The sequence below is a fragment of the Cetorhinus maximus genome, chromosome 3 (assembly GCF_964194155.1).
Source record: "Cetorhinus maximus chromosome 3, sCetMax3.hap1.1, whole genome shotgun sequence".
In the NCBI taxonomy this organism is placed as follows: domain Eukaryota; kingdom Metazoa; phylum Chordata; class Chondrichthyes; order Lamniformes; family Cetorhinidae; genus Cetorhinus; species Cetorhinus maximus.
This window is the reverse complement of record NC_135881.1, coordinates 103,398,016-103,425,932: the sequence shown is the minus strand read 5'-3', so window position 1 is coordinate 103,425,932 and position 27,917 is coordinate 103,398,016. Positions and strand designations below refer to the sequence as shown.

General features: G+C 44.6%; 1 protein-coding gene across 1 annotated transcript in view; it reads left to right on the top strand.

Annotated features, from left to right (window-relative positions):
- LOC144678828 (uncharacterized) overlaps positions 1 to 27,917 on the top strand; it is a 283,752-nt gene that overhangs the window by 31,753 nt on the left and 224,082 nt on the right. Inside the window, exon 4 of the mRNA XM_078538774.1 lies at positions 1,882 to 2,042. Within this exon, the coding sequence (XP_078394900.1) occupies positions 1,882 to 2,042 (161 nt within the window). The remainder of the gene's footprint in view (positions 1 to 1,881; positions 2,043 to 27,917) is intronic.

Genomic DNA, 27,917 nt, shown 5'->3' with positions numbered 1-27,917 from the left:
TCCTGCTTTTCCTCAGAATCATCCGCAGACTATCTGTACTGCATAACTTGTTCCTCCTTCAGTTTCAAACCTCATTACCAAGCAATGTTGTTCAAGGAGCATCACCGTGTAACCATTCTGGAAACCCTGCTGGTGCATACTGAAGAGTATCTCTAGATCTTTATAGGCACCTGAACTGCACCTTCAGCATGTTGACGGTTTGTCTCCTCTCATGTTTGGTGGTCCTGTGGGATTCACTGAAGTGCTGTTGGTCTTCATTGGGTTTCTGATGGTTAACACCAGCCAAGTTTGAAGTAGGTGTCCTTATCTCCTAGCAACCCGCCCCTTAAGTCTGCCTCCAGGTCTGAAGACATCATGGATATTGGACTGCCTTAGGATGAAAGAATCATGGCAACTGCCTGGGAATCTGGCACTCACCTGTGAGAATGTCTTTCTGTGATTGCATACTCAGCTGCACATTGATGGAGTGGAAGCCTTTGTGATTCACAAATACTCTTGGTAGATCTGGTGGTGCACCTGTGGGTGCAGTCAATGGCATCCTGCATTTGTGGAAAGCCAGCCAGAGAGACAAACCCAAGTGCTGCTCATTCTGAATTATGTCATGGAAGGCGAAACTGACATAATTGCTGGCTCTGGCAAGTAGCCCGTCTTTGCTTATGCATTTATGGACCACTAATTGGGAGATCCTGGATATTGTCCCCAGCAGACTCATGGAAGGATCTGGAGACAAAAAGAGTTGAAGGCATTGGCTGCTTTGACTTTCACTGGCAGGGAGCAGGCCTTCTTTGAGAAGGCTGCAGATTTCCATCACCACCTGATGTGACGAACTGGATACTCCTGAAACACTACTTGCAGCTTTAGGCTGTGGTGTGGGCAGCGCCACCTGCAAGCTGCACCTTCTGCTGTCCAGCTGCAAGCCCCTCAATAGCAGGACACTTGCAGTTGATAAAAACTGCATCATATTGTTCCTCGTTTGATGTCCAATCTAAGGCAGCCAAGGTACCATCTGTCCATCCTTATACGATTCAGAAAACTTCAAGTGTAGAAATTAAACTCCCTTGGCAACCTGGACCATTCCTTCAGCATCCCTAATCCCTGCTTTCCTCCCCAAGATGGCTGCCCGTGCAAGGGCAGGAAATGCACAACTTGTCCTTTTATTTCATCCATCCCATCATCCAAATACTCGTTGCAGGTGAAGCAATTATTTACTTGAAGTTCTTTCAATTTAATATATTATATTCATTGCTCACAATGCAGTCTCTACATCAGGGAGATGAAATGTAGATTGGATGTTCACTTGACTGAACCTGCCTGTTCAATTATCAAACGTGACTCTGAGCTTCTAGTTGCTTGCCATTTTAGTTCTCTGTCCCATTCCACTCTAATCTCTCTGTTCTCGGCCTCTTACATTGTTCCAATGTAGCTGAACGTAAGCCCGAAACATAGCACCTTATCTTTTGACTAGGCACTTTACAACTTCCTGACCTCAGCATTGAGTTCACCAATTTCATATCATAACCACTGCTCCTATTTTTCTTTTTTTTTGGACAGCAGGTCTATTGTTCATTTAAACACTCCTGCCTCTACCTTACAGACCTACCCTTTTGTTCTTTCTTCCCCTCCATCCCCTCATGTCTGTGCTTTTAAAACCTATAACATCGGTAACATGTCCCAGTTTTGACGAAAGATCACTGACCTGAAACATTAATCTGTTTCTTTCACCATTGATGTTGCCGTAGCTGCAATTCCCAGCATTTTCTATTTATATTTCAGATTTCCATCATTTGTAGTATCTTGTGTTTGTTACTCATCTATCTATCTATTATTCTATTTAGGTAATATTTCTGTATTAAAATTTATTCTTTAACTGTTTCCTTGCAGGTCAACAATATGGCAAATTCTGAAGCACTAGGGGTCCTAGTTTATGTAAGACCTGGTTTGCCACTTCAGGATATGAACTGCCGGGGAGTAGATTGCCTTACTACCATAAAGATACCAGCCTCAATAATGCATTTTCAGAAAGATGTGATTGATGCATTAAGGTAAACTTTCAATTATTTTTTCCTTGCCTCCTTCATGTCATAGATTACAATTACTGATTCAATGTGGTTACTGATTTTATACAATGGTTGCAGATTATTACTGAACCAGTTTGGTATCAGATTCTTTCAGAACACATTTCAATTAGATTTCATTTTATGCAAGTTCTGCCAAGCTACAGAAAAGTTGCCAGTTTTGCCTCATATTGCACTGGTTAATAGATCCTAAAATCATGCCAAAAGGTTATTACTTATGTTGATAAATAAACGTGCAGATAAAAGTTTAGCTATTGAAACTCAGCACTATCGTGTTGGTATTTGATGCCAGGAACATAACTGGACTCCCTTCAAGGCCCTTGTCAGGCCCGGTTAACTTCTCCAGTAGCTTTTTACTGGAGAATGAATTACATAAACCGTAATATCAATTGACAGTGGTACCTATTCCAGTCAATAAGGGAACAACTTTTGAGTTAATGCAAATGCGGAGCCAGTCCCACATATTTGTGATCTGTGGGTCTCTTTACAAAAGTGGAGCCAAGTCTCTGAAGTGGGACTTGAACCCACAACCATCTGACTTAGGTGAGAATGCTAGCAGCTGAGTCACAGTTGACTGGCTCCATAAACTGAATGCAAAAAGTAAAAGAATGCCACATGGATATCACTCTTCAAGAATTAGATGTAGTTTAAGTGAAAGTTTAAAAGCACCTGAATATACAGTTAAGTATTTTAATTCACCTTCCCCACATTGTCAAGCTTACTTAAGTTTCCATACTTGTACTTGCCATGAAATAGTTTAAGAATGACTGAAATCAACAGAATAGAGTGATGCCGACTGGGCGAGTGCTTTGTGGAACATCTCCATTCAGTCTGCAAGGGTGACCCCCCCACAAGCTTCCAATTGCCTTTCACTTCACTTTTCCCACTCTGACTTTTCTGTCCTTTGCCTGCTGCAGTGTTTCATTGAAGCTCACAAAAAGCTCGAGGAACAACACCTCATCTTTTGACTGGGCACTTTGTACCCTTCTGGATTCAACACTGCATCCAACAATTTTAGATCATAACTCCATCCCCATTTTGTGTTTCTTTGCTGGTTTGTTTTTTTCTCCCGTTTCTCTCTTATTTCCTTTACTTTGTATTCAGAGAGCAGCTGTTCAGGATCCTGCCATTTATACCTGCTCTAGACACATCTTTTGTTCCATTATTACGCACTCTGGTCTTGAACCATGAAACCTTTCGTCAATTAACCTCTCCTGCCCTCTACCCTATCAGAGACCTTCCCTTATGTTTTTCTTCTCACCCTCCACCTTTCACTTGCTCAAAACCTATTTCTAACTTTTTTCTAGTTCTGATGAAAGGTCACAGACCTGAAACATTGGACTGAATTATATAGGCTGCCCACGGGTGAGAAAGTAGATGGCTGGTCTTGTAAATTAGGGCACCGTATCATTGGCATGTGCCTACCAGCTGCCCCCACCATGACTTTGTGAGCAGCAGGGCAGGCATCAGGTGGATTGCCTGCCCATGGCCCAAATGAGGCAATTAATGTCCCATTAAGGCCCTCATCCCACTGTTGCCTGGATTAAACCTATGATGGGAAAGGCCCATTCCAACCTGCTAGTCTGGCAGGCTTCCGGCAGGTGGACAGGAGGGAGCCCTCCTTAACTGTTCCCCTGGGGCTATCAGATGGCTTCCCAAAGTTTTAACCAGTAGCTCCCTGAGGCAGGACTTCCTGTCCCTGTGGAGCAGAAATCCTGCCTCCAGCCTAGTAATGGCCAATTGGCAATTAAACGAAGCACATTTAGGCCTGCTGCCATTGTTTCTTTCATTTCCAAGTAATTGAATGTCCAGAAGCAGCCATACCATGCAAAGGTAAAGATAGTTCTGGTAGATTCACACTACCACAACAGATGAGAGCTGAGAGTTGAGAAGGTTCCAAAAAGAAGTGCAACATTCTGTAAAAGATTGCACAAGTGGAACCCTGTTCATGTGGAAGCTGCTGCCTGTGGAGAATAGGCTAAGACTTGAAGGAAAGAGATGGGAATTCTGCTTGAAAGAATCGTGTGGCTGAAACTGGGACCATCCAGGCAAAGTGGACTACCTAGAAAATCAATGAGATAGTCTCTGTTGTATCTGCTATTTCAGATGTAATTTGTAGTTTGTACTGAACTGGGATTTACCTGTTAACTTATGTTTAATGTACATTGATTCTGACTCGAGTTAAAGTAAAACTTACTTGGTAGGCTTTTTAGCCGGACTGGGGTCGGTGCCGGGGGGGGGGGGGGGGGGGGGAGGGGGGGCTTGGGTGGGGCAGGGAGGGAGGTGGGGAGCAGGGATTATGGCGCCCCGTATAATTCAGCCCGTTAACTCTGTTTCTTTCTCCACAAATGCTGCCAGACCTGCTGAGCGTTTCCAGCATTTTCTGTTTTTATTTTATATGTTATACATGTTCATTGTGACTGTTCTTTGTAACTATTTGATTGCTAAAGACATCCTTTGTAACTCTGGTACATTACACCTCCTCATCCTCCTTCCCTCTATAACCTTTGACGTGGTTGACCAAAGCATTCTCCCCCAATGTCTTTTTTCATTGGAATTATCCTTGCATAGTTCCACTTATATATATTCAATTGTAGCCAGAGCATCTCCAACGAAAGCTTCTCTTCCTGCACCTGCACTGTTACCTGGGGATATATCCTTGGCCCCTTCCCCTTCCTCATTGACATGCTGCCCTTTACTATCAAGTTCTACCTCTCAACCAACTCACTTGATAGCTACCCTGTACTGTGCTATTAGACTGCTTATCCAATATCCCATCTTAGATGAGTTACAATTTCCTCCAGTTAAATATTGGGAAGGCTGGAGCTTTTAACTTCAACTTCTCTCACAAACATCATACTCTCTTCACCAATTCCACCCCTACCCCCTCCAGACATTGAGGCTGAACAGGATTGTTCATAATCTTGGTGTTCTATCCAATCCTAAATTGAGTTTATAATCTCACATGATGTTCTGCATAAAGACCATGAAGTTCTGCCTCCATATCATCACGCATCCCTGTTCCTGCCTCAGCTGATGTGCTGCTGAAACCATTATCCATGCATTTGTCACCTTTGTGAAGGCTCTCCTGGTTGAACTCCCATCTATAACCGCTGTATCATTTGATCCTATTACCAGTGTTCTTGCCGACCTACATTGGCTCCTGGTTCCTTAGTACCTTAAATTTAAAATTCTCAACCTTTATTTTATTCCTTTGTGGCCCCTACGCTATCTGTAATCGAATGCAACCCTAATCTGCTCTATTTCACTACCTTGGTTTCTTACTTCACGGCCTTCCTTAAACCCACCTCTAATCAAGATTTTGATTATCTCTGCCAATATCTCCTTCTTTGTCACAGCACTCATTTTTGTCTGATCCTGTGAGGTGCTTGGAATGTTTCTTTACCAATGCACCACCATCATCCATTTAATATATTACCGGGTTAGTAATCCAGAGACCCGAGCTAATGCACTGGGGGCATGCTGCAATCATAGCAGCTGGTTCAATTTAAATTCAATTAATAAATCTGGTGACCATAAAACTATCATTGATTGTCATAAAAACTGTAATTTCCAGCATATTATGGTCTTTCAGTCCATACTTTATACCTTTAAAAGTTACAAAAGGGTACAAAAAGATGGCTGCCTGATGATCACCTGACTTCTCTTGTGGATTGAAACATGCTCCTGTCTCAAGAGGGAACAAAAGGAATTATCCAGACTGATGTTGATTCAATGCCTTTTCCTGACACTAATTCAAAAAGGTAATTTCAAATTGAATGGGTCATTCAGATACAAAGACCCCAGCTGCCTTAAACTCTCAAGGTGTGAAAGCCATCACACAGGATGTGTAATCGACCTACCTTATTTGAAAAAGTACTTTGGACTTGTAGCAGGCCATGTGGTAAGACAAAAACAAAAAGCTAAAAGCTACTGCGGATGCTGGAAATCCAAAACAAAAACAGAATTACCTGGAAAAACTCAGCAGGTCTGGCAGCATCGGCGGAGAAGAAATCAGTTAACGTTTCGAGCCTTCATGGCCCTTCGGCAGAACTGAAGCATAGTTAGAAGAAGGGAGAAATATAAATTGGTTTAAGGTGGGTGGTGGGGGGGGGGTGGAGAGAGAGAGACATTGAGGGTGTGGTGATTGTGGAGATGAGCAGTTAATCAAAAGATGTCACAGACAAAAGGGTCAAAGAGGTGTTTTGTCTGAGAAAAGTGCTAATTAAGAATGGAAGACAGGATATTCAAAGTACAGCTCTAGTGGGGGTGGGGTGGAAAGGCTAACAAGTTTTTAGTTTTAGATTTAAAAATAATGGAAATAGGTGGGGAAAGAAGAATCTATATAAATTATTGAAAAAAAGCAGGGGTGGAGGGGGGGGGTGAAAAACGGGGTGGGGATGGGGGGAGAGAGACTGTTTGTTGCCTGCTTTTGAACAACAAGAACATGTTCTGCAGAGAAATCCTATTAGACAGCTGTTGAACCAGCAGCAAGTCAACTAAGCAGCCAAATAGCCATACCTTGAAAGTGGGAGAAGGACTCTTCCCAGCCTGTTCCAACTTCAGGTTCACCTGAGAATCAATTTACTTAAAATCCTCTGCTGTACAAGCCCTTCAGCTCAACTAGAGCATCATCTCACATCTAAGAAACCACAGGCTTGCCATGAAAGGGAGATTGAGAGATTAATACATAATAATTGTATTGTTTTCCCCTCCTCTTTATGTAATCTTAGCTTGAGTGATAGTGTGGATGACTGAAGTGATTGAACTGTTGTGTTTACAAACTTCCTGGGCCAATGTGGGATAATAATCTTACTTATTTTAATATTTACAAAAAGCTTGCAGTTGGAATTACTTAAATTGGGACAATCTCTCTGAGGGTAAGAAAACACACCCCTCACATAGGAAACACACTGATCATGGACAGTAAGAAAATACATAAATTCTGCCTGTGACAAAACCCACCTGGTTCACTAATTCTCTTCAGGGAAGGAAATCTGCTGTCCTTATCTGGTCTGGTCTTCTTGTGACTCCAGATCCACAGCAATATGGTTGACTCTTAATTGCCCTCTGAAATGGCCAAGTAAGCCACTCAGTTAAAGGGCAAAGAGGGATGGGCAGCAAATGCTGGCCTTGCCAGCGATGCCCACATCCCATCAAAGAATTTTTAAAATGCGGCTTGTTGTAATGCTTCTAGCATATAATTATAAAATATATATGTATATCTTTTTAAAGATTTTCATCCTCTTTTGTTCCCCCATGTCCACCTGTTCCTAATTTCTAGCCCATGTGTGTCTCCGGGCATCTGTGTCTTTATCTACCTGATGACGGACATCTGCCCTATGGCCTGTCTCATTTGAGATCCTGTGTTTTTCCATATCCCTCTCCTCCTACCTGCCTAGATGAAATGATTTTGTTTTGCTCGTCTCAATGTTACTCATAAATCTCTGTCCCTTCTGGTTTAAGTGTAGCCCATCTCTCCTGTACAACTTCATTTTATTTTGAAGGACTCCCATTATTTTTGAAGATAGCATTGTTGTTCCCACAGCATGCTGCCAGCCAATGGTTTAACCCCAATTCTTTGCCAAGAAATTTGAAGCACATTAGATAATATTTTTCTATATTCCCTGTCTTTGAATTTTGAGCCACTCCTAATGTATGGAGTGCCTCATTTATTTCTCCAAACTCCATTTTTACCTATATAGGTCTGTACCCTTTCAGTATCCCATCTAACCTTTTCTTAATATGTATTGATCTAACTACAGGAGCTAGCTCTCCATCCTGTAGGCATTGCCTTAACAACACACATGGTATCTGCTTTCCTAAGAGAACAATCGCATACAACACCAATTTTGTTGTGGCCTATAAACTACAAATGTGTCCAGGCAGTACACTCTGGTTTACTAACTGCTTTTAATTCAAGGACCTTATATCCTTCTGCAATATTTACAAAATCAAAAGTATTCTTTACAGTCAGCACTAATGATACTTGTGAAATCATGGAATCATAGAAATTTACTGCACAGAAGGAGGCCATTCAGCCCATTGTGTTTGCACCGGCTGACTAGAGGCGATCCAATCTAATCCCACTTTCCAACTCTTTGTCTGTAGCCTTGTAGGTTACAGTACTTCAAAGTCATATCCAAATACTTCTTAAATGTTGTAGAAACATTGGACATAGGAGCAGGAGTTGGCCATTCAGCCGTTCCAGCCTGCTCCACCATTCAATAAGTTCATGGCTGATCCGGTTGTGGTCTCAACTCCACTTTTCTGTCTGTCCCCCATAACTCTTGACTCCCTTGTCTATTAAAAATCTGTCTAACTCTGCCTTGAATAAATTCAGTGACAGCTTCCACTGCTTTCTGGGGAAGAGAATTCCGCTTACTAGTGGCCCTCTGAGAGAAAAGAAATTCTCCTCATCTCAGTCTTAAAAGGGAGATCTCTTATTCTTAAACTGTGAACCCTAGTTCCAGTCTCAACCACCCCCCCCTCCCCCCTCATAAGTGGAAACATCCTTCTGGTATCTACCCTGTCAAGTCCCCATAAGATCTTATATGTTTCGATCAGATCACCTCTCATTCTTCTAAATTCCAATGGGTATAAACCCAACCTGTTCAATATTTCTTCATAGGATAAACCCTCCATCCCAGGAATAAGTCAAATGAACCTTCTATGTACTGCTTATAATCAATTGTGTCATTTTTCAAATAAGGAGATCAAACCTGTACACAGCATTCAAGATGTGGCCTCGTCAATGCTCTGTACAGCTGCAGTAAAACTTCCCTATTTTTATATTCCATTCCCCTTGCAATAAATGCCAACATTCCATTTGCCTTCCTAATCACCTGCTGAATCCATACTAACTTTTTGTGACTTATGTACCAAGACACCCAGATCCCTCTGTACTACCGAATTCTATAATCTCTCTCCATTTAAATAGTGTACTGCTTTTCTATTTTTGCTGCCAAAGTGAACAAGTTCACATTTTTCCACATTATACTCCAACTGCCAAATTTTTGGCCAGTCACTTAACCTGTCTATATCCCTTTGCAGACTCTCTTTACCTCCTCTTGACAACTTACTTTCCTACTTATCTTGGTGTCACTGACAAATTTGGCTACCATACATTCGGTCCCTTCATCCAAATCATTGATGTAGATTGTGAATAGCTGAGGCCCCAGCACTGATCCCTGTGGCATTCCACTAGCTGCAGCTTGCCTATCTGAAAAACACCCATTTATCCCTACTCTCTGCTTCCTGTTAGCTACCCAATCCTTTATCCATGCTAATATGTTACCCCCTACATCATCTACTCTTACCTTGTGTTTTTTATATCCGTTAATGGGATGTGGCGTCGCTAGCATTTATTGCCCATCCCTAATTGCCCTTGAGAAGGCCGTGGTGAGCTGCCTTCTTGAATTGTTGCGGTCCATGTGTAGTAACCTCTGATGAATGACTTATAAAATGCCTTTTGGAAATCCACGTATATCACATCTGCAGGTTACCCTTTATCCGCCTTGTTACTTCCTCAAAAAACTTAATAAATTAGCTAAACATGATTTCACTTTCACAAAGCCATGTTGACTCTGCCTGATGACATTATGATTTTCTAAGCATCCTGCTATAGCCTCCTTAATAATGGATTCTAGCATTTTCCCTTTGACAGTTTTTAGGCTAACTGGCCTATACTTTGCTGATTTCTGTCTCCCTCATTTCTTGAATAAAGATGTTACCTTAGCTATTTTCCAATCTGCTGAGACCCTTCCAGTATCTAAGGAATCTTGGAAAGATTATAACCAATGATTCTACTACCTCTGCAGCCACTTTTAAGACCCCAGGATGCAGGCAATCAGGTCCTAGGGATTTGTCAGCCTTTATGTCTAATAGTTTTCCCAGCTTTCTCTCGTGATGTTGATTGTTTTAAGTTCCTCCCTCCCGTTCACTTTTGATTTTCAAGTATCATTGGGAAATTTTCCAAGTCTTCTACAGTGCAGATGGACACAAAATACCTGTTCAACACCTCCACTATTTCCTTGTTTTCCATTATTATTATCCATTCCCCAGACTCACACTCTAGAGGACAAACACTAGCTTTAGTTACTCTTTTCCTACTCAAATACTTGTAGAAACTCTTGCTACCTGTTTTCATATTACTAGCTAGCTTTCCCTCAAGCTCAACTTCCTTCCTCTTTTTTTTTGATCGTTCTTTGCTGGTTCCTAAAAATCTGACCAATCTTCTGACCAATCACTAATCTTTGCAGATTTGTACAGTGTTAGTTTCAATTTGATACAATCCCTAACTTCTTTATTCAGCCACGGACGGTGCATCAATCTCGAAGAGTGTTTCTACCTTACTGGGATAAATCTTTGCTGAGCGTTATTAAATGTCTCCTTGTGAGGATTTCTGCCTCTACAAAGAGCACATGATGTAGGGGGTAACATATTAGCATGGATAAAAGATCGGTTGGCTAACAGGAAGCAGAGAGTAAGCGGTAACTATTGGAGTGCCACAGGGATCAGTGTTGGATTCGCAACTATTTACAATCTATATCAATGACTTGGATGAGGGGACCAAATGTATGGCAGCTAAATCTGGCAATGACAACAAGATAGGTAGGAAAGTAAGTTGCCAAGGAGGTTAGAGAGTCAGCAAAAGGATATAGCCAGGTTAAGTGGTTGGGAAAATATTTGGCGGTTGGAGCATAATGTGGGTAAATGTGAACTTGTTCACTTTGGCAGGAAGAATAGAAAAACAGTATACTATTTAAATGGAGAAATATTGCAGAACTCAGTGGTACAGAGGGATCTGGGTGTCACTAGCGCGTGGCACTGGAAGTAATCCAGAGATTACTACCTTTGAGGTCCTGTTTTTTAATCTGTTTCCTAGCTCTCTAAATTCTACTTACAGGACCTCATCCCTCTTTCTACCTATGTCATTGGTACCAATATGTACCATGATCTCTGTCTGTTTGTCCTCCCCCTTTAAATGCCCTGCAGTCGTTCAGTGGCATCCTTGACCCTGGCACCAAGGAGGCAACAAACCATCCTGGAGTCACGTCTAGGGCTGGAGAAACGCCTGTCTGTTCCCCTTACTATCGAGTTTCCTACCACTATTGCTCTTCCCCTCTTTTTCCTCCCTCCTTGTGCAGCTGAGCTTTCTAAATGAAGATTCATCCTATCCCTCTGAATTTTTTCAAATAATTTTCCCACCACTGAGTTTAGGCTGGCTGACCTGTAATTACTAGGTATATCCCTTTCTTCCTTTTTGAAAAAAGGTACCAGGTTAGCTGCTCAAGGTAGACAGTGATCCCCACCTGTCAGAAGTTCGGCCCTGAGATCAGCTCTGACTGTGTGGGTGGACACCTCACGCCAGTGGTGCTGAAAGTCACAGTGGCCCTCAACTTCTATGCCTCTGGCTGTTTCCAGGAGTCAATGGGGGATCTTTGTGGAGTCTCCCAATCAGCTGTCCACAGTTGCGTCAAGCTGGTGACAGACGCTCTGTTCAGGCGTGCATTGACTTTCATTCATTACTGTATGGAGGAGGCCAGCCAGCTAGAGTGAACCAGAGGCTTCTCAGTGATTACTGGGTCCCCCCATGTCCAGGGTGGAATTGACTGCACACATGTGGCCATCAAGGCGCCAGTGGGTGAGCCGGGAGCCTTTGTCAACAGGAAGGGATTCCGTGCAGATAGTGTGTGCTCACAAGATGCAGATTCTGCAAGTCTGTGCAAGGTACCCTGGCAGCTCCCATGATGCTTATGTCCTGAGGCACTCCCAAGCGCTGAGGCTCTTCAGTGCTCCAGCTTGGCTGGATGGACGGCTGCTGGGTGACAAGGGCTATTCCCCTCAAAAGCTGGCTCAGGATGCCTCTCCGCCACCCAAGAACAGAGGCTGAGCAGCGGTACAATAGGAGCCACGCCTCCGCAAGGGCGGCGGTAGAGAGAACCATCGGTCTTCTCAAGATGCGCTTCCGATGTCTGGACCATTCAGGGGGTGCGCTCCAGTACCCCCCAGATCGTGTGTCGCTGATAGTGGTTGCATGCTGCGCTCTCCACAATCTGGCACTGGCAAGGGGGGACGCAGTGGAGGAAGAAGATCTTGATGCAGCTGCACAGGCAACAGATGATGAGTCTGAGGATGAGCACGGTGAGGAGAACGCTGAGGGCATAGACGCTGACCTGGGGGAACCTCCAGGGAGGCAGGAACACCCGGGACACTTTGCTCCAACACTCCTTCAGCTAGACTACCAAATAAGAACTGCCACCACGTGCCGGGGCTGCAGGCTCCATACTCAATCCTTGGTCAACAGCATACACTATGTGCCTTTGCAATAAAGCTTCAGGAGACACACGTCCATCATAACATCATGGCCTACTGTGCACGTACAGAACAAATGAAGCATACAGAGGCCAATTGCACAAAATAACATCTCGTTTATTCGTGTATGTGAAACATTGCAGAAATTAACATTAACCGGTGTTTTCCATCACACCATTAAAAAAAGTAAAGAAAATTGGGGGAACCAAATATCATCCATGATAAGGCTGTGTTGTGCTTAAGGTGCTTTAAGTTTTTGCTTGCGGTTTCTATGTCTAGCTGCTCCCCCCTCGCTGGCACCAGCATTGGAGACAGCCTGCTCACTCTGCTGTCTTGTTGGCCTTGATGACCCTGGCGGGCATCCTCTGGCCTGTGGAGCCTGTGTTGGCCCCACCTGGTGGGAGCGGCCAGTGCCACGACTGGCATCTCCCTAGTCGCCGCAGCCTCATCAGTTGCCATGGTCACTGGCAGAGGGGCGGAGGAGCTGCTGCCATCATCTGGAGTGCCCTGAGGCTCCCTGCAGAGACGGCAGGCAGCTCGTGTGCCAGCACCAGGTTGCATTGAACCTCCCTGTTCACCATTGATGGATGGGCACCTAGCTGGGATACTGGGTGCCCAATCCATCTCCCACACTGACACTGGCCAGCTGAGGTCATTGCCGGTGTGAGGGCTTGCAGGTCCGAGCCCATTCCCAGGAACCCCTGATTGAGTCCCTGGAGGAGCCTCTCCATGAGAGTCGCCACTTTCTCCATACGCACGGCCATGAGGGTCAACGCAGTGGTCATGCTCCGCACGGACTCCTCCACAATGGATTCCATGGCACGCATTCCCTCATGTATCTGCCAGATCCTCCTGCACACCCTGCTGAACATCCAGCACCAGCTGCCTCAAGGACGACTCCAGAGGCCCATCATCAGCCATCGACTGAGCGTTGCCCTGGTCCCCAGCAGTCCAACGACTGGCAGCGTCCTGGGCACTCTCTGCCTCTGCCTGCACCTCAAGCGAGTGTGGACTGCCCTCACCAATGGGTACAGATAGACTACATGGTGATGTTATGCCCACCGAGGTGCTGGTAACTGTGCTGGTGCCTGCTTGACAGAGCGGGTGTGGCGCATCTGCGTGGCGAGCATGGTGGTCCTCAGGGGCCAGGGGTGGACCTTCAGGCTCCTCATGACAACTGGCTGCTGGTGACCCTAAAAGGGAGAAGAAGGACATGTCATTAGTTTAAGATATGACACTGTCACTGTGCATGCCAGGCACCCTGATGAGACAGAGATATGCATTTGGTGCCCTCGTCTTTCAATTAGCAATGGGGATTCCAGGTTCGAGGCTCACATCATTATGGAGACTACACTGGAATGGTTGCAATTACCAATAGTCTTACCTCAGTGCACTGCACTCTTACCTTCCTCTGGCACCCCAACCTCACTGCAGCTGCTTGAATGAGGTGCATGGCGCCTCTCCAGCTCCAGGGCCTCCTGCTCGTATCGCATGAGGATGAGAAAGTGTGGGGGTCCCCCGCCAGTCCGTGACCTCTCAACGTTGTTATGGGATGTTTTCTCCTGAAAGGACAGAGGAGCATTGATTAGTCCACTCTCTACCTGCAGCACCATTGCAGCCTGGCTAATCCCACCTGAGGAACTCTTCGCAGGGCTTAGCAGATCCTTGACCCTGGGGCCGCAAGGCACTCAGCCCAAGCAGCCAGGGCTCACCTCTTGGCCAATTCCTGCCTCGTTGACATTTGCCACTCACACTCTAACACCTCTGAGGTCCACAGGGGGATAGGTAGCTCTTAACTGTTCTGCAGAGTGGCCCATGCCAACATGGTACTCACCTATCCAGATTGCAGGAGATCGTTGAAGTGCTTCCAGCATTGCACCCATGTGCGCCTCACCATGTCGTGGTTGCTGTCCCTGGATGCCACCTTCTCCCAGGCCTTTTTAGCGAGGTGGGGGGGGCCTCCTCCTCTCGTCCCTGGGGACAAGGGTTTCTCTCCTTGCTGCCACCTCCTCCAGGAGGGCTGCAAGGCACTCATTCAAGAAACGGGGGGCCAACTACCCCGCCGATCTGCCCTTCCGCCTGCCATGTCCACCCACAACGGCTTCCATTAACAAGACGTCAGCGTCCTTCCATGGCAGCCTTCCAGGGGCTGCCGACGCCGTATTTGAGTTGGCTGTCGGGTTGCCATTGGACGGGCAGACATCATGCTCCTGCCCACCCCTTCACGCTCATTCCAAGCCATGTATCACGCTGGGTGGGCCTTAATCGGCCTGCCCACGTAAAATTGCGGAGTGCTGCCGATCGCAGGTGATGGTTGGCTTCCTGCACGCCCTTGCCAATCCCGCATGTCAAGGGCAAAATTCTGCCCATAGACTTCAAACAGACACCAGGCAAAGCACATTTGACCTTACGAATTCAGAATGAGGTTCCATGCAATTTGGTTCCTTTGCAGACATAGTTGTAGGCTTACAGGCTGGTTAGATCTTAAATGCCTCTGACTCACACACAAATTCCATTCTGTTTATGCCTAGCTTCCCCTTTGAATGGAATTTTTCCATTTTATTACTAGGTTTTTAAAATTTTACCTCTCCTAACAATAACCCATTTTTATTAGTAATATAAACACATTGCTTGGCGTCTCCCAGCTAGGTGCAAGATTTCATCCAGTCTTATGAATGGTTTATTCAACAAATGCAAATTTAAACTTTACCTTCTACTCCTTACGTTTATCTAATTAACATCTCAAACTACTATACATCAAAGTACCCAGACTAGCTGGCTTTAATCCAATTAAGACACACAGACACACACATGGACAAAGACCCTACTACAAATCCAATTTAAAAATAATTTCCAATAACATTATAGACATTAATATCTCTTCATGACACACCCTACACCTTTTATACTCCTCCAGGTTTTCTAAATATCGCGCCCTTTCAGGACATTTGCAGAACACCAATATAACGAGGTTCATTTATGCATCAGTAGAAATTGAGTAGACAATTGGTACATTTAGCAGCCTGAAGAGGCATCCTTCAATATAGTCCTGCCATAATCTTAAATACCATGATTGCTTCATAATGCAAAATCTTTCCTTACAAAAAGGTCTCATGGAGGTTTATGAAGAATGGACAAGAAGAGGAGCAATCACAGCCTCCACAGGATTCAAAGGGCAATCCAGTACCCAGTGCAAGAGACAAGCACATTCTTGCATATGAGAGTTTCTGTTGATAATCAAGTAATTATTTATAGCCATAGTCCACAAAGGACCATAGGCAGCTGATTATATATAACTTGAGGGGCACCACTCCCCAAGCGTGGGGAAAGACAAGGAGGCAGGTCTCCATGAACTACCACTTCTAACCAGATTTGATCAATACTTTAGGGGTCTATCTACATGTATCTACTTCCCTCCTCTAATACACCTTCATCTAATGAGTGTGTGACCTGAGTATGCTCGGGAGGATGGGGCTATTATGGGGGCAGGGGGAGGTGGTGACTTGAAATTTATAGGAGAAAATCTGTTTCAGTTTTTTCACACAGTTCAGATCTTTTGAGGCAATTTTTAACTTAACACTTCCTAAGTTGAGGATCCTTTAAGGATTTTTTCCATATACAATTATCCTAAATTGAATTTCAGAAGTTTACCTTGTACAATAAAAAATGAGTCAGTGAGGAGTTGCAAATGTCTTAAAGTTCAGTTCACAAAGTAAACACAGAAGTTAACAATCAAGGAAGCTATAGAATTAGATTTATAATTGCCTGCAATATCACAAATACTATCATGAATGGACGTATTATAATATCCTTGTAGAAGGTTGCTCAAGGTTGCACTCTGTTTATATCTTGATGATACTGCTGGGTGTCCTCAAAAGTGTACTTTTTGCTGGCACTTTCTAGAGAATGACTAACTGCCACTCTGTAAGATGAACATTGGCAAAATTCACATATTGTTTAATGGATGAACTGTACAAACATTAAAAAGAAGCGTCAAAGGTAGTAGAGATAGAACTGTCTCGTAAATGATGGACAGCTGGCTGGTGTTCATCCTCAAAATTGTACAGCAGGCTGATCACCTTCATTGCCAAGGAAACTGAGTCAATGACTCTGCTGAGAACATTTGAGAGCTGCTTTATTCTATCACTATCATCTGTTAAGAATAACCAGTCCTTTTATTACAAATGTTCATGTTTTGTTAATAACATTTGAATGAGATTGGAGAAAATAAGTGGTGAAGATGATTAAAAATTTGATATAAGTGAGCATGCTCAAGAATAATTGGTCTTACTTGCTACATCATCAGCATCAATGTTCTACAAAGATCTATCTAATGTTAAAATATTGTAGTCCTATTGGCAGGATGATGTTGCCCAAAAATGTTTTGATCAATGCACTGGCTGACTGCCATAGTGCTTGCCATACTCCGCCCTTCTACACTATTGGAGAGGGAGAGTTGGGAGAAAAGAGAGAGATTTTACATTCACAAATGGTCCTTTGCCAAATTGAACTGGCAGGGTGATACTACTGGTCTAAACATTATTCTCTAATGGCACCAAAAGGGAGTACTGTACCGTGAAGGGAGTACTGTTGAAATATAATGGTGCTACATTTCAAGGTATTTTGAGCTGCTGGCGAATCTCTGCATGGTTATTTCTGATCCTTCTGCTTCCTAGGGTCAGAATTAACAAAAAGAAGGGAAATGCTTTCGGTCAGGTTTCCAACAAAGGACTGTAAAACACAATTGTCTAGAAGGAAAGACAATGCCAAGAACAAGAGAAAACCTGACTGAGTCAATTGCTGGTGGCTGGGATATTAATTTACACTGAAGGCTATTCAAAACATTTATAAATTACAAGTGTACAGAGCAAAACAGTTATACCTAAAAAATCACGAGCAGATCTAAAGAGGCAGAAATTGAAATGTTGAGACCAGTAGTAGAAATAAGTGAGAGAATTTCAGCTAAATAAGCGAGAGTTTCGATTCTGAGCTGGAGAAAGAATGAGAGTGATGCAGATAGGAAAAAGGAAAAAGAGCAATGCAAAAGGAAGATGAAATGAGAGCTACATAGTTGGCAAGAAGGAATAATGCAAATTTGAGACTGGGAGAATGAAAGAGAATCTTCATGTTCTTTAACTTGCAGGCAGATGCATATCTGGGATTTAGTGCTTGAGGCATACAAGTAATAACTTAAGGAACTGAAAAATAATTTCTAGAGAAGCAGTTATCCATGTTAAAAGCACATGACAGGCAGAGCTGAAACGCGAATGTATTTTATTGCTGTTAGAGTGTAGTAATTATGGTTTTATTTAGTGTGTAATGTACCTTTTTAAGAATAATACTTGTTGGGAAAGATCACATGATCTGTAGTAACCAATAGGAGAGTAGCACAGGCAACCTCAGCAGCCAGTGTATAGATAGAGTTGGAGTTGAAAGCACAGGTGTAGTTGCTGCTGAGTATATTGTAAATAAATTTAATGTTTACACTTAAGTATCTGCAGATCAACTCTATTACCAACAGCACAACTCGGCCAGCATTATAACAAACTGGTGACGAGGATAAAACAGGATTGAACAGAAGAAATCAAGTCGAAAAGAAATTGGCACTGTACCTTGCTCAGTGATTGTAAGTAGCGAGCTCCGTTAGAATTGAAGAAGTTATCCTCTCTCAAAATGCCACAATTTGGGCGAATTGATCCTTTCGAATAAGCCACAGACAATTGGTCTCGTTATATAGAACGTCTCATGTTATTTTTTTCAAGCGAGCAAGATTGTGGGAGAAGAGAGGAGGCAAGAGAGCCTCTCAGGTACATGTGGGAGCAAAACCTACTGTTTGATTCAAAGTTTGATGGCACACAATGCCCCAGATTTGAAAAATTTCGATGAATTGGTGGACCCCGTGAAGGATCATTTTCAATCAAAGCCCTCAGTCATGATTCAGAGGTTCAGGTTTAATTTGAGAAATAGAGCCCTGGGTGAGAGAATTGTGTACTACGTGACAAATTTGAAGTAGCTAACGGAACATTGTGAGTTTGGTACATCTCTAAACGACATGCTCAGAGATCGTTTAGCGTGTGGTGTGAATGAGGACACTATTCAGCAAAGATTATTGTCCGGAGTGAATCTGGATTTCAAGAAGGCGCTAGAGATAGCACTGGCTTTGCAAAGTGCAGTAAGAAATTCAAAGCAATACAGGGTGTGCAAAATGGCGCCATCCTCCACATCGGGTGGGAAACCCCAGCCAAGAAGTGCACGAAAATGCAAGATTCTGTTGAGAAGCGGGAATCAGCCTCGCTAGATGAAGAATAAAGAAAAATAACTTAGCAGTGAAGTTGAAGAATAATTTTAATAGAGGCGGAAATAAGCTGTATTTTAGTGATTGGCAGTTTTAAAAAATCAAATCCTACTGTTGTCACAGAAATGGACATATAATGAGACAGCAAGGAAAGGTTCAATCTGGCTTGTAAACAAAAGAAGAAGCCCAGTGAAATCTACAATGTAGAAGAGCCTGAAACAACAAATGTCGACATTTACTCGTTGTTTAATTTGAAAGCGGGAAAAACAGAACCAATATTTGTCACAGTGAAAGTAAATGACAAACCTGCTAAAATGGATGTGGACACGGGAGTTTCTACTACAGTAATTGGGAAACACACCTTAAAATATCTGAACAATGGTGAACATCAATTATGTTTAGAAGAAACAGCTGCCAAGCTCAAAACATATAGCTGAAGACATTCAAGTAAAAGGCATAAGCAGAGTAACTGTCCATTATGGAAGCAGATCGACAAAGCTAACCTTGCTGATGGTAGCAGGCGAGGGGCCAAGCCTCCTGGGGTGAAATTGGTTAAAGGAGAATAAGTTAGAATGGGCTGAAATTTTCCAGTTGAGAGCAAGTGGGCTCCCGGAGCTACTTCGAAAGTACGCCAACGTCTTCAAGGACGAATTTGGGAAAATCCAGGGCCTGCAGGCCAAGATTCATGTGGATCCAGAAGCAACCCCTCGCTTCATGAAGGCGAGACCGGTGCCATATGCCCTGTGAGAAGAAATTGACACTGAACTGGAGACACTGGGCGTTATACAACCTGATGCTCAGATAACTCCAGAAAAGGAGGTTCCTGACAACGAATGTGAAGTAATGGAGCTGTGACACTCCACACGTACAGGAAACCACCTGAAACACTGAACTTGTAAATTCTTTACCTAGTGTAAATATTATGTTGTCTTGACAAATATGCACTTGTAAAAATAATATGTATAGCCAAGTTAAAGGGGGAGGAATGTAGTAATTATGGCTTTAAGTGTCTAATGTACCTTTAAGAACAATACTTGTTAGACAAGATCACATGATCTGTAGTAACCAATAGGAGGGTAGCGTTGGCTACCTCAACAGTCAGTGTAAAGATAGAGTTGGAGCTGAAAGCACAGGTGTAGTTGCTGCTGAGTATATTGTAAATAAATTTAATGTTTACACTTTAGAAGTGTCTGCAGATCAATTCTATTACCAACAGCACAACTTGGCCACCCTTACAACAGGAGAGCTATTAGTTTCAGACTATTTAAGAATCTAGTTTTCTAATCAGCAGTATAAAATTCTAAAGCAACTAAGCATTCTTGCTGATAATTTTATGTCTCAAAGCACAGATAGGCTGTCACCAATGTTGGTATAGATACCTCAAGTCATTCCACAGGCAAACTGTCCAGTGAGTCAACTGCTCAGCCTAGCTCAGAGGCCCTATGTAGGTGGCCAAGCTGAAGTTATAGATGTAAAAACAGTGCAATCAAGGGAGGGATTAGCAACCTGTAGACAGGGAATCAGTCTAGTGAGCGGCCGACACATCCAGGAGTGGCGGCAGGAGGCGATTTTAATGGCCAGGTCTCGTTCCCAACAAAATCGGCTGGGAAGTCAGGAGAAAGCAGCTCTTCAGCTTTAAAAATTCGGAAGCTAAGTAGGCCATAAAGTACACCTCCCTCTGTTTTAACTGCCCCTTGCTCATTGGCTCCAATGCATAAGAAACAATCAATTTCTTCCCCCTTCACCATAAATTAACAGCTTGCTTTTGGGAAAGATTTTCTTTCCTGGTTGTTTCCTACAATGTTGGACAGTTTACATTACAAAATTGGCAACTTAGTATGTGAATTGGTATTAACATTTAAAAATGAACATTATTGAAATGATATCAGTGATATTTTCAGTTTGATTAATAAGCCCTTTGAATTAAAAAAAAATGATGGTCAAGACTAATGTTCCCTGGAAGCTGTGTGTCCCTGTAGGTTCCCACACAGGACATGTACAAGTTGGCCCCTTTGAGCTACTGTGCATGTACAGTTGCACAAAGATATTTAAAGGGACCATGAATAAATAAATGGCCGCACACTCCCAAAAATATTATAGGGTACCTTGTTTAAGACTAGGGGTGGAATTTTCCATGTCCGCTTGTGTTGGGCATGCTCGGTGGCGTGAGCGGACAATATGGCGAGAAGGCCAGAAATCAGTTTTGCAATGTTGTGAAACCAGTTTCTGAGCAGTTCTGCTCAGCTCCAATGGACGTTGGGAACCTCATTGAAATACATCTGCATATCGTTTATTGTAATAAGGCTAGCCTGCTAGAATTATTCCCGTACGCTCACGTTGGCGTGATTGCACACAAACATGTTTCACAGCAGCATATATAAGGTGTGCACTTGACAGGCTGCACTTTGAGGGGAACTCAGAGGTGAGTGCACAGCAACATTGCACAGTGCTTGCCCGGATCGCCTGTTGGACAAGGTTGAGGTGCGTCGGTGGGGCGGTGTGTTGGCGGGGGGACGTGGTGGTCAAGGGCTATCCTGCAGTTGAAGATATTGCACAAGCACATGTGGGGTGAGGGGAGGGAAGCAGCCATGCATTAGGGAAACCTTGTGTGAAGTGACCATTCCTCTGCAGCTGAGACAGTTCAGACGCAGCCACATTGATACGTGGAGTCGGGCCTCTAGCTTATCCACCCACTCGAGCAATGCAGAGTCATGAAAGCGCCACCAAGTGTTCCAGAGCTTTTCACCGCTCAGGCACAGGCTGCAAACTAATGAGCATTTGAGTGGACTGCAGAACAGTTAGATGACTGCGCACTTTGTACAATCTCTTTGCTAAAGTTGGCCGTGGGGCAGTCACTGGTGGAAGCGCTCACAGCCCCTTAGCAATGTCGTCATTCAGGTTTGGACCAGTCTCTCCCATGGTTCAAGCTAGCAGCGTAGCTTTGCTGTGCGGGTTATGGGAACACCTGAGCTGAGGGCACAGCATGCAGTCCAATGGGCAAAGCTGCCGCAAATCAGTCAGGTGGAGTGGGGCGGAGGTGGGTGGGATTTTGGGCAGCCATGCAGAGCATTAAACTCTGGCCATCCAAGTGGTGGCCAGCACTCTCCGGGATATGTTAAGGGCCCTTCTGACTTAACCAAGAGAGGTTCTTGGAACACTAAGCTAACCCATGTGTGTCTCTCTCTCATCCTGCAGGAGGAGTACATCAGGAGCATGGAGCCTGGTGAACTAGCTGTATGCTTCATGGTGTACAGAGAGTGAAGATGACAGAGTAGAGAGCGACGGATGCGCATGGCTGCGCAGAGGGAGGAGCAGCACCCTTCGGAAGAAGGGTGGCTCGGGCTCCCGCACAGGCCGTTGAAGAGCCACAGTGAGCCGTCACTGGTCAGTGCCTAGCTAGACCTGAGGCCTATAGACGCCGCCTTTCATTCCTGCAGATGACCGAGAACCAGTGTTGTCGATGACTGGGCATGTCTAGGGAACTGGTCAGTCACATCTGCCAGCTAATGCAGGATTTGGCGCCACGGGGACATGGAGGGAATCCACTGCCAGTGGCTGGGAAAGTGATCATGGCACTAAAATTTTACGCCAGTGGATCCTTTCGGGACTCCACAGGTGACCCCTGTGGGATGACACAAGCCTCCACTCACAAATGCACCCATGAGGTCATCTTTGCGAGGGCACACAAGTTTGTGCATTTCATCTGGGACCAGGAAAGCCAGGATGCAAGAGCGATTGGATTTGCCCAGATCTCAAGTTTCCCACAGATGCAGGGTGTGATCGACAGCACTCACATGCTGCTCAGATCTCTGTTGCAACAAGTGGTCAACGATATCAACTGCAAGGGCTTCCATTCTTTGAATGTGCAGCTGGTGTGTGACCACCGCAAACGCATCCTGCAGGTGTGCGCAAGGTTTCCAGGGAGTGTTCCCGACTCCTACATTCTCAGTCAGTCACAGATCTCTGACATCTTTCAGCTTCCACAGAGGCTGCAGGGATGGCTCCTCGGGGACAAGGGCTACCTGCAGGGAATGTGGCTGTTGATACCTGTATGGCGGCCTCAGACTGCAGCAGAGCAAAGGTATGAAAAGGCTCATGCTGCAACTTACAACTTGGTGGAGCAAACCATCGGGATGTTGAAAATGTGGTACCAGTGCCTGGACTGCTCTGGTGGTGCCCTGCAATATAATCCACAGAAGGTATCACGCATCGTCCTCGACTGCTGCGTCCTTTACAACCTGCAATGGCGCTGCAATGGGGAGAGGAGCTGGCTGAGGAGGAGATAGAGGAGTTGGAGGTCTCCTCTGATGAGAAGGACCTTGACGGTGAGGGGGTTCTCGAAGGCGACGATGATGGCGATGCGGCCCTCACACCAGCCAGGTGAGGCAGGTGCACTTGGGAGGCCCTGATACCTGCTAGATTTGTGGAGGATGATGACGACATGCAGTAAGGAGACACCATAGATCCTCACATTACATCTATGAACGTTTGACTCCAGTCTGACTGATGGCAACACACATGCCCTCTGTGATAATGCTCCTGTCATGGAGACGCAGTGGAGGCCCTAATAGTCGCTCGATTGCAGGAGGATGATAACATGCAGTGAGAACACTCCATAGATCTTCACATAGCCTCTGTGAATGTCTGACTCCAGCCTGGCTGAGGGCAGCTCGCTTGCACTTGTGATCAGGAGAGATGCAGCCATGAAACTTTAAAAGCACCTGATCCTCTGTCTGCCTTCAGCACCTCATCCCTTCAGGAGAACAGTGTCACTGGTCACAGATGCTAAAGCTTTGGGGGCCAGCCCCACCTCAAAGGTGCTGAGAGCAAACAGAGAGAATGACGGAACTTGGTGATGCCTGCCCACGACATTCTGGCAGCAATGACAAGCACCGCCGAGGCGCAGGCATCAGTAATGTTTCCAGGGAGTGTGAGGGCGGACCATCACTTTGGTCTGAAGGCTGCGCAGAGCACAGGGAAGAGGCCCTGGACTGAGACACCTGCCTTTATCTTGTGCAGAAAGATTTCACATCTGAGTGACAGGAACACTGTTCATCAGAACAAGGAGCCATAGGCAGGGAGACATTCTTGGGAGTTTATTTACAATAGTGAACATTATGTAGAAGTGATCAACACCTGTGCCCAGGCTCTGCAACTACATCTTCTTAACCTTCCTAACCCTGCCGCTGTGTCTTGGTGCACCCCGGACACCCACAACAGAGGTGGAGGCAGCCTGCTGATTGCTGCGCCCTGTCTGTGATGCCTTTGATGGGCATCCTTTGGAGGGCCGAAACCTGGAGGACCCTGGCCTGCTTTTGGGGTCCTGCTGTGTGGCAGTGGCACCCTCCTCGAGCTGTGGAACTGGAGCTGCTGGGGTAACAGGAATAGGGGCTTTGGATGGGCTGGCACTCCTAAAGTCACCTGGGTGGATGGCCGTGGGGTGTGCACAGGCTGATCCTCCTCTCTGGGTGCCCAAAGACCCCTGGCTGAGAAGGGGTAGCTGGAGTAAGATTGAGCTGCCCCGCACCCCTCGAGTGTACACATTGTTGGAGGCCAATTATGGTGTCAGTGATGGAGTTCGGCCTGCGCAGCAGTTCAGAAGCAATGTCCTGGACAAAGATCTCCATGGCGACTGCCATCCTACCAGTGTTGACCTCGGTGCGTCGGCATGCCGGCGCCAGCACCTTAGCCTGAAGGCGGACGGACTCCTTCATCTTGCCTTGCAATCTGAGGAGTGCAGTGGACATCCCTACCTGATGTATCCGAGCTTGCCTTTGCAGCTCCAGCAACTGAGACATGACCAAGTCCAGAGGCTCGTCATCTGACTCAGAGTCAGTAAATTTCTGGCCTCCAGTAATCCTCCGAGTACCGGGGACCTGGGAAGCCCCTGCCTCCGCCTGCTGTGGATCAGAATGTGCAATGCACTCACCAGATTGTGATCCCGAGGCTACTCTGAAGCTAGGTGCAACCAAGGTGTGTGTCTCTGCACTGGTGGAGGGTGTGGGTGAGCACTGTGACAGGTCTTCAATGAGGGTGCCTTGAGATTCCTCTTTGAAGGTTTCTTCAGGGCTTGAGCTGAGGACCTGGGTCGTGGATTCCATCAGCTGTTTCTCAGATGTGCCTGCAAATACAAGGAGAGATGATTAGCGCATGGCAGTGGCCTGTGAAATGGGACACATTGCTCACAGCATGGTTGTCTGATGGATGTTGCATTGCTGGATCCTCACTTGGTAGAGCATCGCCAACCTCACTGTCAGCACAGGAATGGTCCAGATCCTCACCAGCCAGCTCGATTGCCCTGTTTTCAAAGTCCGTGAGGACCTTGATATCAGGCATTCCTCCACCAGTCTGCGAACTCTCCCTCTTGTTGTGTGCTAGCTTGTCCTGCATGAATAGAGATGGAGAAAGTGTAAGCAGGATGCCAGCCAGGCCAGATGATCAGTATGCCTGGCATGTGTGGATGGTGAGTGGTCCCATGGATGGGATGAGGACAATGAAGCTGTGTGTGAGTGAGTGAATGGTCATGTCCCTTGAACTGGCAATGAGTGAGGCCCCCTGTGGATGTGTGATGGGTTTGTGAGTGTGGAAATTGAGAGTGAGGAAAAGAGTGAATTATCCTGCCGGAATGGAGGAGATCATTCATCTTCTTTCTGCACTGGGTGGCTGCCCTCTTTCGAAGGTCTGAAACAAAAACAAAAACAATGAAATCGAGTTCTGAAGAAGAGTCATATGGACTCGAAACGTTAACTCTGTCTTTCTCTCCACAGATGCTGTCAGACCTGCTGAGTTTTTCCAGCAATTTTTGTTTTTGTTTCTCTTTTGGAGGCCGTTGGGGCTGACCACTCTTGCCACTGCCTCTCAAACCAGATTGGTGATACAGCTGCCCCCCCTGAAGCCAGAGCTGGGGTAGAGGACATCATGGCGGGCGTCCACGGTATCCAGAAGGCGCTTGAGGGACATGTCACTAAATTGAGTTGCTGCAGTCTTTTTGCCTTTCGGGGCCATCCTGTGTTCCATGCTCAAGTCATGGGCTGGAAGCACTGAGTGGTGTACATGCGACGACACTTTAAATATGGGCGAGGTGATGCCACGGTGGGCGAATGAAAGCCTGCCTGCCATCGAAATGGTGTGTTTCCCGGGAATGAATGAATAATGTGGTGGGTTTGGGACAATGTGGCTTGAGAAGCCGCCATTGCGGCCGGCAGGTAAAACATCGTTTTACCCGCCCGCTACCGCACTTAGTGCAAATCTGGGATGATTCCACCCTAGACCTCTGAGGTTATGGAGCAGCTTTCTAACAAATGAAGGCTCAATGCATATGCAGTTGCTGTGCACTGTTTTAGACATCAGCCTCACTGGAAGTTACAATCAATTACTGCATTGGCACAGTAAATATGAATTAAACCTGCTGCAGTAAGCTAGTAAGACTGTTACTTCATAGTATAAGGACCCTGTTAACGATGAGATTTAAGTTCCTGCAATGTCTTGCAACCTCTCTGGCTCAAAAATGGATTGTTCAAACTGTGAAGTCTTCAGTCTTGCAGCTAGTAAATTGCTCTTGGTAATGTTTTGAAATTTAAATTTTTTTTTCTTAATTTTCACATTCTGCTTTTCTCCCCTTCTATTAACCCAATCTTTCTATCCTTCTATTTCTCTTTTTGTACTTAACTTGAGTCAAATTCAGTTCATTTTTCTGTCATTTCCCAATTTTTCTTTCTTGACTCATAAATGTCATTGTTTAAGGAGATACCTCGTAGGCCCTGGTTCTTCCTCAGATCCCTGATAGCCTATTGACCTTGCCATGCTGTTATCTGCTTGCACTTTCAGTAACTTGTGGTACAAATATTTTTCGCATTGAAGGATGAAGGAAAAAGTCTAACTAATGAGGTATGCTATGAGATGCCCTGATCTGGTAAATTCTGAGCTAATTCATTTGAAGCAAATCGAGTAAGGCTGCTGTAAGATACTCGAACAAAGAATTTCTGAGAAAACATTGGTATACCAATATCCCATGACATCACTTCCAAACATATGTCTTAAATATAATGTTAATCCAAAGTTGTACTTATAGTGTTATTATTTTTAAATATTTAATGTGTACATAATTAATAATTGAACCTTAGAACAAAAGAGACAGATCTGTACTGAATAACCCATCAGTTTAAAGAATATTCATTTAATATGTTGCACCAAAGGGCTTAAAGTCTATTCTGTATGTTCAAATTTAAATCTCTCTGAAGCCTCATAGTTTCCACATCTGATATGTTTCCTGTGTGACAAATTACCATGTTTTGTCATTAATCTAACATTGCACTGTATATTGGCAGTTTTTTTAACACTAACTGTGAAGCCTTGTTATGAATTTATGCTAATAACACTGCTTTGAACATCCATCAATGGCTGAAGTAAATATACTGAATTTGCAAGAACAGAATTTGATGGAATTATTAAGACTAATGTTATGGAAATTGGCACATTATTTTGTGACGGAAAATGTTATTTGTGAGCTTGCTCAGTTGGAAGAGTGTATTGATTATTATTTACAGGTTTGTTTACATTCTAGAACATTTGGTGAATATTCAGTGTTACTAAATTCTGTTTTCCTGTTCAGTATGCAGGTCCAGGGATTATATGAGAAACCATTTATACTCTAGCTGCTTTCCTATACACTCAGTCACTTAGTGTGAGAATTATAGATGTTTATATAAAAATAAGATGGGAAGTTTTTCTGCAAAAAGCAAACATTTTCAGATACAATGGACCAGGCTTTTTTGAAAGTGGTAGAATAATATCAAAGATTTTTTAATGTTTTTGTTTATGGGATGTGACTGTCGCTGGAAAAGCCAGCATTTGTTACTCAACCCTGATTGTTCTTGAGATGGTTGGTGGTGGTGAGCCACCTTCTTGAACTACTTCAGTTCATCTGGTGTAGGTACACCCACAGTGCTGTTAGGAAAGGAATTCCAGGCTTTTGACCCTGCAACAGTGAAGGAACGGCGATATAGTTCCAAGGATGGTGTGTGGCTTGGAGGGGAACTTGCAGGTAGTGATGTTTTCATGCATTGTCTGCCCTTTGTGAAAGAATGCAGCTAAAAATATGAAGTTATAAGAGAATCCAGCTATAAATGCAGATTATTAAGACTAGAAATAGTGATTCTCCTATGAAGTAGGGATTAAAAATTAAAAGCAGAGTTCAAATTAAAAGCAGATCTCATCTGCTGGAAAAAAGA